At 45.5% G+C, this 10000-nt stretch overlaps 1 protein-coding gene across 1 annotated transcript in view; it reads right to left on the bottom strand.

Annotated features, from left to right (window-relative positions):
- Window positions 1-7594: 7594 nt before the first annotated feature.
- Window positions 7595-10000, bottom strand: part of LOC137874315 (neuronal PAS domain-containing protein 3-like) — a 36964-nt gene continuing 34558 nt past the window's right edge. The window contains exon 3 of the mRNA XM_068712951.1: window positions 7595-7804. Within this exon, the coding sequence (XP_068569052.1) occupies window positions 7595-7804 (210 nt within the window). The remainder of the gene's footprint in view (window positions 7805-10000) is intronic.

Genomic DNA, 10000 nt, shown 5'->3' on the forward strand with positions numbered 1-10000 from the left:
GCTACCGGCCACACGCCGGCCACACGCTACCGGCCACACGCCGGCCACACGCTACCGGCCACACGCTACCGGCCACACGCCGGCCACACGCTACCGGCCACACGCTACAGGCCACACGCTACAGGCCACACGCCGGCCACACGCTGCCGGCCGCACGCTGCCGGCCACACGCCGGCCACACGCTGCCGGCCACACGCTGCCGGCCACACGCTACAGGCCACACGCTACAGGCCACACGCCGGCCACACGCTACCGGCCACACGCTACCGGCCACACGCCGGCCACACGCTACCGGCCACACGCTACCGGCCACACGCTACAGGCCACACGCTACAGGCCACACGCTACCGGCCACACGCTACAGGCCACACGCTACCGGCCACACGCTACCGGCCACACGCTACCGGCCACACGCTATCGGCCACACGCTACCGTTACTAAACGCTTGTGGCGCGTCTCAACTACGCTTCATTTTTAGGAACTAAACAACTCGGTTACATTTGGTAAAAGATCATGTTTTGGGTTAAAACAAAGGTTTTACTTTGGTTTTCACTCGGGACACAGACATCGGTCTCCTGGGTGAAAGTCTCCTCCTCCTCCTCATGCAGACTTATGAGGACTTTTCATCAGTCGGATTTGTGATACGTCAAAAACAAACGTAGTCTGGGAGATAATATATTCGATGTTGACGATGCATTTTCGTGACATGGGAACGAATCTTCTCTGAGACCAAGCTGTTCACAAACCAGAAGACGTTTCTTCGTTCCAGGGTTCGGAGGATATCTTACGTGCTTCTTCCTGATAAAGTCCAGCAAGAAAAGTGTGTTTCTGCTCGTTACACACACACACCGTCTTTTCAAAATAAACTTCCGTCTTCACAGGAAACAACTCAGTCAGATTCAGACCACAAAACTCAGACAGGACGCAACACAACAGGCGCAGGTCTGCTTCAGAAACAAGTCGGGCAAAACAGCTGATGAGCCAAATAACGACAACGTACCGAAGTTATGTGTCGAATACATAAACGTCGAGCTCTTGTTTAACAAGAGGAGCGAACAGAGGCCTCCGGTCTGTTGTTGTTCAACTCTTCTTACACCCTGAGAAGAAGAAGGTCAGTGTCCTTGTTGTGCATAAAACACTAAGACTTAAAACTTGAACTTAGATCAGAAGGTCTCATCCGCCATTTTGGAAGGAAATGAAAATTTAGGTTTCTAGTTTCAGAAACTTCAGACTGGACTCAAAACATATATTTATACTTGATGCAAACAGAATGATTTGATGAAGGACGATGAAAGAAAGAGGTGAAAGAAGAGTGGAGGGTGAGATATGTGTGTGTGTGTGTGTGTGTGTGTGTGTGTGTGTGTGTGTGTGTGTGTGTGTGTGTGTGCATCCCGCCTGATTTGACCTTTGCCTCGTGTCCTGGAGTCCAAGTGACATTTTCAAATGCAAATACAAACACGCTTCACTACCACACACACACACACACACACACACACACACACACACACACACACACACACACACACACACACACACACAGAGCCTGTCCTTGGGCCGTCGTCGGCGCTCTAAATGACATTAAACGTAGGTGACTGTAAACTTGTGTAATTATGATAAATGTGAGCGATTATGAGGAATTATTCCCCTCCATTGTGCTAATCGTGTAATTAGCAACAATAATCAAAGACTTATGATGTTGAAATAAGGCGATGCCGCGGACAATTAGACCGCAAGGAGCTAATAACGGAGAGCTTATGGCGTTCTCCTGGAGGGCAGAATTACTGCACTTCCACAAGGACTTTGGAAATTCTGGTGTTTTTCTAACTAATTTTTCTCTCTGATGAGAGAAAAATTGAAATAAATACTCAATTAAACGCGAGCGGGAAGGAAAGGAAGCGTCAGCTGCAGGTTCTGTTTGGTTGTTTAAGTTTTAACCTGAGAAAAGTGAAGTTCTGGATTCAGTTATTGTATCAGCAGGTTGTTGTTGTTGTCAGTTCTCAGCACAGGATGCTGCTGCAGATGTTTTTAAAGAGCATTAAAGCGTGAAGCTACAACACATCACAGGAGTTCAGACGGTCCGGGACTAAAGACATAAAGGGGGAGGAACACTCCTCTGTCTGAGGTGTCATCATCATGTGGTCATGCACTTTTGAGGAAGGAAGCTGTTTTTGAAACATGTGTTCAAAAGTCACTTTGACATCAGAGATTTCACACTCTTTTCAATCCAAAAAGGGAACAAATTATCTTCATGATGCATTCAAGAAGCCTCTGTCATTCAACAACGTACGGGAGGAACCTAACCAAGTGTTTCACCATCTGTTCCTGAAGAGAACTACGTAGTGCTGTTTTATTTTGAAAAGACTGTGTTCATGTAACGAGCAGAAATTGAATGGTGTTGCTGGACTTTAGTAGGAAAACACGAAAAATAGAGAGGAATAAGAAATAATATTTGGAATGAAAGTGGAATATTAGTGTTGGGTTAGATTAGTAATGAATCGATGTGAAAACTGTTCAAACTGAAATTCTGATGCAAAACGTGAGACACAGTTGTGAACTTCTGCTCGTTGAGATTAAGATTTCTTTTGCTGCAGCTGGACAGAAACGTTCCGACTCGACAGAGATGCTTCAGCCGATATTCAGGAGAGGATGTTGAGTTTGTTGGAGGAGCGATGATATATAGAATGATATGTATATGATGTATTGAAGATGACAATTATCTAAGACTAGATTTGGACTAAACTCAAGCCTCTGCCTCGCCCTCAGTCTTAATAACTTCTGAAGTTGGACATACATCTCTTTGTAACCAGATCATTTCTGACACTCTGTTGGTTTGAAAGACGCAAAAGAAAACAAGGATTTAAATACCAGCTTGATTGTTCGTGAATATTTTTGAATATCTTTGTTTGCAAAACATCTAAGATGCAAAGGTAATAGATTTGTTAATGACTAAAACCATAGAGAACCTGTAGTGTGATGGTTTTAACTGGACTGAAATTTGTCCAAAGAACGTAAACTTTTAGTCACCAGAAATCAGTTTTCAAAAGCCAAACAGCGAAAGTACCTGAAGTTGTTTTCAGGTTAGAAATTCTCTTCGTCAGATCATCTGTACCAGGTCAACAGTAACGTCTTCAGTTCCTTCACGATTTCAATCACAAGTCACCTCCAGTGAGGAGGCGAGAGCTGGGAGTCAACAGCCAGCAGACGTCACACTGTGGACGTCCTGATGGTGTGTAATGAAGACGCCGCGGTGAGAGGAAGTAAGAGCCGCAGGGAGCGGCCCTCCTCCCTCCTCTACACTCACGAGTAATCATTTTCAACCACTCACCCTTCAGAGGCGTCGCAGAGTTTGACTGATATTAGTCAAATTGCGTCATGTGCTTTTAAAGATGACTCTCCTTAAGTGCAAGAGGGTGTTGAAAGCAGCGCGGAGCTTCAAAGCAAGATCTCTCTCCGCCAAGGTCATCTCATATTTTAACTCCAATTTCAATACTTTATGAGCGTGACTGTAATTAAAAGGATGGGGGTCAGCTGTCTGATGTATTATGACAGAGCAGCCAGCAAGGTAAGCCCAGTTATTAACTTCAAAAAGAAGAGAAGTAATTCAGACTGATGAACTTTATAAGGAGGACGGAGCAGCTCCGTGCTGGTTTTAAGCCGCTTGTATCCGTGATGGGGTTTGGTACAGGAGAATACGTTGTAGTGATTCTCCATCAACAGACCCAACAGGTCTGTCAAGCTTTGGGTTGAATTAGGATGCATGAGGAACTAGCAAAGAAAAAGAGTCAAAACACTCAAGAGGATGGTGTCGTTTCTTAATTGGGTTTCCAAAAACCAAAGCAATCATCAGTGAACGTAATCCCGGCTCTACGGAACCCTCAAGCATTCGGTGAACAGGCTTCTTGCTTTGGAGAGATGTTTGGCTTTTTGAGACTGTCAGAAATCACAGAGTCAAAGCCAGCAGCCCAGAGTCCCGACAGCTCGTCAAATAGTCACCAAACGCAACTTATTGGTTTCTTGTACAGGGACACAAATTGTCTGTGTTGTTTTTGTGTGTCGCTCAGGACAAAAATAATGACAATGGAAAGTCAATTATGAGATACAAGAATGAAATGCATCCACGTCACTATCCAACAGTCAGAGTCAGTGACGTAGTGTTTAATATCCAAAAAGATGACTATTGGTGGACTGGAGGGGAGGAGGACGGAGTCCAACAAACAGAACTTTAAGTCGTTTAGTCGTCTACACCTAACTGTTGGTTTAGTCGTCTAAACCTACCTGTTGGTTTAGTCGTCTAAACCTAACTGTTGGTTTAGTCGTCTAAACCTAACTGTTGGTTTAGTCGTCTAAACCTAACTGTTGGTTTAGTCGTCTAAACCTAATTGTTGGTTTTGTTGTCTAAACCTAACTGTTGCTTTAGTTGTCTTAACCTACCTGTTGGTTTAGTCGTCTAAACCTAACTATTGGTTTAGTCGTCTAAACCTAACTGTAGGTTTAGTCGTCTAAACCTAACTGTAGGTTTAGTCGTCTAAACCTAACTGTAGGTTTAGTCGTCTAAACCTAACTGTTGGTTTTGTCGTCTAAACCTAACTGTTGGTTTAGTCGTCTAAATCTAACTGTTGGTTTAGTCGTCTAAACCTAACTGTTGGTTTTGTCGTCTAAACCTAACTGTTGGTTTTGTCGTCTAAACCTAACTGTTGGTTTAGTCGTCTAAACCTATCTGTTGGTTTAGTCGTCTAAACCTACCTGTTGGTTTAGTCGTTTAAACCTAACTGTCGGTTTAGTCGTCTAAACCTAACTGTTGGTTTAGTCGTCTAAACCTAACTGTACATAGTTACTTAAGGCCCAACTACGATGTGTTTCCTTTGCTACTTTAACCTAACTTTTGTTTTTAACATAATGTCTTTACCAGCGACACAAACATACGGATAATTCATGTTCCTGTTCAAAAACCAATAGATTGTATTTTTTTGGACTGCTGCACAAACTGCCGTGATGAACTGTGTTGGACCCAAATGACTTCATGTCCTCCAGATAAAGTAACCAGAACCAAACAGCCATAAATTCTGCCCCAATTTAAAGCATGAGCATATGAAGGGATGAAGCGGAGCCCCGAACGTGTGAAACTTCACACAGAAACAAAGTCGGCGGCGATCGATCGGAGAGACTCCCCCGGCGACGAACGGAGAGAATGCCGCCGGCCGGCGAGGGAGGACGGAGGAAACGAAGACGCCTCGAGGAGCAAGAGAAGGAGGGGAAAACAACGATGTAAACAAATGGAAAAGCTCAGCCGGACGCGTTAGCAGGCGTGGTGTTGGCCAGCTATCGACTGAGAATGAAAAACTAATGACGAAGGCGCCTGTGGAAATGCATTACTCATCGTCTGGAGGAGAGGATGCCGTGAATTTAATGTTGGAGAAAACAAACTAACAAAACCCTCATAGAAGCTTCTGTTAACAGCAACACAATCCAAACTATCAAAGTGCATTAAGGACCTTATGATGAGTCATAGACACGACATGACTCAACCGTAGAGACTGACTTTAGAACTACAGAAATTGGTGTCTAGTTAAATCCTCCTCATAATTTCATAGACTTTGGACCTCCAGGATTGGATCTCATTGTCCCACCAGCAACCTGAAATAACATGGTTGTTTCAGGTTGCTGGACAGCAGGACAGTTTTCAGTCTGTGGGTGTCGGCTCGGATCGGGAACGCCAATCGATGGCTTTATCCCGTGTAGTGCATCATAGCGGACGACAGCCGACGCCACAACTGAGACGACCCGCAGTGTCCCGGCAGAAAACCAAGCAACTTCTACGCCTTCTATGTGGAACTATTTAGACTTTATCGAAGACGGGACAACATCAGACACACCAACAGTTGCTCGTTTATACATTGTTGTTCGTGGAGGTTGGTAGCTTCGTGGAAGAAGACGTTCTTTGATTGGCCGTGGATCAAAGTGAAGTGTTTCACGGCAACGACTCATGACTCTATGATCTGATCTGACACTGCGATCATCTTCACAGACTAATTCACGGAGTAGTCTGGAGACGACGAGGCAGCGGCGTCTCCTCATTGTGTTGACGATTCAATCCAAAGAGTTTGACGTCCGTCAGAGAGTCCTCTCACATCTTCTGAGGGAAGAAACGAACGAGCCGATTACCCCGGACACCCGATATAAGCCCCGCCTCCTCCAGGGAGACACTCATACAGATTCATACCAGCCCTCCTCCTCCTCTTCTCTCTCTTTACTCCACCTCTCTCTCTCTCTCTTCTCCAGACAAATTAACATTAAAGAACACATACATGAATCCTAATGCTGCGTCTCTCTCTCTCTCTCTCTGTGGTCACATTATCATTGGGGATCACTCCTTCACATCCATACATGTCCGCCTGAAACCTCTCTCTCTCTCTTTCTTTGGACAAATTAACATTGCTAAGCACTCGTGCACATTGAAACACGTCCCTACATCCCCGGACTCTCTTTCTTTCCATCTCTCTCTCTAGACAAATTAACACGGTAGAACAAACACCTTTGTCCTCATCCCTCCTCCTCCTCCTTTCTTTCTGCCTCTGGTCAAATTAACTTTGGGAATCACGGAGATGTTCACACAAACCTCTCATCCTCCTTTCTTCCTCTTCGGCGTCTTCATATCTTTCTATATCTTTAGGGCAAATTAGCATTGAGGAAACACCCGTCCATGTGTTAGATCCTCTCCTTATCGTTCTCTGCAGACATATTGACATTGACGGCCACACATATGTCCTCTCTTTGCGTCTCCGGTGTTGGTGCACGGGGAGAATCGGTTAGAGGTTTGCAGAAAGTCAAAGAACAAAAAAAAAAAAAAAAGAACAAAAAACCTCAAATGTGGAACTCCAATTAATTTAAAGCCGCCCCTCACCCATCACCAGCGCCAATCAGCCAAGAATAAATCCGCGGCAGATCTAATTACCGCGCCGTCTCCGAAGACCCCGGCCGCCGCGAAGCCAATCTTCCCCTCCTTGTTTGAACAGGCTGATGAACTAAGGGACTCGATGGATATCAAGTCATTTTGTTTAATTTATAAATGGATTTTCCCCTAATACTTAAATTATCATCAGCATGAAAGAGAGAGAGAGAAAAGAGAGAGAGAGAGAGAGAGAGAGAGAGAGAGAGAGAGACGCACAATGAAAAGCATTTGGAAGGTAAAAAAAAAGTCTTGAACAGGAGAGAGGAGAGAGAGAGGACGGAGGGAAGAGAGGATGGAGGGATGAGAGGATGGAGGGATGAGAGGACGGAGGGATGAGAGGATGGAGGGATGAGAGGACGGAGGGATGAGAGGATGGAGGGATGAGAGGATGGAGGGATGAGAGGATGGAGGGATGAGAGGACGGAGGGATGAGAGGATGGAGGGATGAGAGCGATGTGTCCTTTTCCAGGTTACAGCAGTGACGGCTTTACAAAGCGGTGCGCTAATTGTATTCAAACTTGCAGCAGGGAATGCTGGGATATAAGGGGGGGGGATGAAACACCTTCAAGCTCCCAACTAGCTTCACCTCTAGTGTTCGTCTTGGACTCGTTGGGATCCAACGCTTCATCTGATGTCTTATGAGAGCTAGACTCCAGCCTCCCCTCCTTTCCTACCTGGTTCGGGCGTCTCAGAGTGCGACGACGACGAGGCCGAGGACGCTCCGTCCTCGTTGACGGCTCCCTGGGACAGAGACATGCCTCGGCCCGGAGGAAGCTTCATGCCGAGCTGCTCCGCCATCTCCACGTGGTCTCCGGGGTGGACGTAGTCGAAGACGCTGCTGCCGGTCAGCTCCACCTGCACACAGATAAAGACAGAGTTCACAGACGGTACTCATCTTCTGAACAACTGAGTCGGTCCTTCTTCGTCCTCTCATCTTCCTCCCTCGTCCACCTATACAGGATTATGGATTACGGACTACTACAATTTTTATATCACCATCCTCCACTCCTTCTTCGTCCCTCTTCCTCTTTTACTGTTATTTTCCTACCCTTCTCTCTTCCTCATCAAATTCTTCCTCCCCCTCAAGAAGTTTTCCCCGTCCTCTTTCTCCTCTACCACATATATATATATATATATATATATAAATATATATATATATATGTATATACTGTATATATATATATACAGCTCCTTCACTATCAGAGTCTCTCTAGAGCTGCAGTAGAGATGACGTCCAGAAGAACAGAAGCAGAATCATCATGGAGGACTTGGACATCAACAGGTTCCTGGAGATGAACAGATATGTTGTAGAGAAGCTGTTTGAAGGACTCAAAGAGGTCCAACAAGTCCTCCACCTCTGGACCACGCTGAGAGGAACATCTGTCAGCTCCTGATGTTCTACTTTGACACATTTAGACGAGATATTAATATTATATTATAAACAGATTATTAGGAATATTGATTTTTCGGAATTTGGGCAAAAACAGAAATATTTGGTGCACGTAAACGTAGTCAGTGTTTCTTTGTCTCACACCTTCATCATCCTCCTCCTCCTCCTCCTCTAATCCAAACTTTCTTTACTCTCTTCATGCATCTTCCAGCTTCCTGTCTTTCCTCCTCCTCCTCCTCCTCCTCCTCCTCCTCCTCTAATCCTTCCCTCAGCGAATCAGCGGCGGCTTTTCATTCTCATGGAAATGGGATAAATAAGCTTCCTCTTATTAAATAAATACAGAGTCCCTTCACCTTAAAGACTCTCATTAGCGCCGATAGAAGCGGATTTGTCTTCGTTAATTGGGGATGAGACGAGGGAGCGCCGCCAAAAACCACCGCGCTACGCTACACAATCACACACACACACACACACACACAGTGTCAAGGTTATGAACACACACAAACACTTTTTTTATTTTTTGTGTAATTAACAAACACACTCACAATTAAGAACACAATTTTCAACGGGATCATGTGACCGACGTGCGTGTTTTCATTTGTAGCGCATCAAAGACTGCGTTTATTTCCACGCGCTAATCTGGTTACGTACTGTATGAGAGTGTGTGTGTGTATGTGTGTGTGTGTGTGTGTGTGTGTGTGTGTGTGTGTGTGTGTGTGCTCAGGTTTTTGGGGGTCCACTGGGACAAAGGGGATTACATGGGTGTAATCCCTTTAATAAGAAATCCCTTTAAGGCAATTTAGTCCCCTCATAAAGTCTCATCTGGAGCAGAAAGTGATGATTAAGAAATGAGAATGATCGCTGAATCACACACACACACACACACACACACACACACACACACACACACACACACACACACACACACACACACACACACACACACACACACACACACACACACAAACCCTGGTGCACCATGGGAGTTAGTGTTCATGTTTACACGTTACAGTGCAAATTGGATCTACATTGTTCTTCCTCGCAATAACACGCCGACTTTTAATCAATTAAAACTTGGCACAACTATTTTACATAAAGTCGCTGGAGCTAATTAACACAGAGGGAACGACGCAGAGGTGGAATTAGACATTCAGACGGTTACTGCAGCAGCAGCGAGAGAACGAATCCCACAATAGACTGAGGAACGAACACAGAAAAAGGCACATGACAATCAAACAACAGAACTGGTGAAACTGTGGTCTGCGCTCCTGAAAACATCAGCCGAAGCGTACGAACGTTAATTAAAATCAGTTAAAATGTCACCGAGATGAAGGACACGAGAAGACGACGTCCCTTCTGCGCCGACGCCTCGGCGGAAAACTGCAATATGTTGACTTGGCAGCTGAAGTGACTCTGATTGAACACTCGGAGGGTTTTCCACCAAAACACGCGTCGAAGATGCTTTGCAGCCTGGGAAACCTTGGCAACCACAGCCGCCATACATCACGTCCCCCCCCCCCCGACGGTTCCCACAGAGGTTGGCCAAGTGCTTTAAAGCCGTTATGAAGCTTTTATTCATATGTTTCTGTATCGATGCGAGGGGGGAGTGAGACAACGCGTCTTCTAATCCACGTCACACGATGACGGATATTGCGGAGACG

This window comes from Cebidichthys violaceus, unplaced genomic scaffold, assembly GCF_023349555.1.
Source record: "Cebidichthys violaceus isolate CVI_PGR_0920_01 unplaced genomic scaffold, fCebVio1.0.p SCAF_185, whole genome shotgun sequence".
NCBI lineage: Eukaryota > Metazoa > Chordata > Actinopteri > Perciformes > Stichaeidae > Cebidichthys > Cebidichthys violaceus.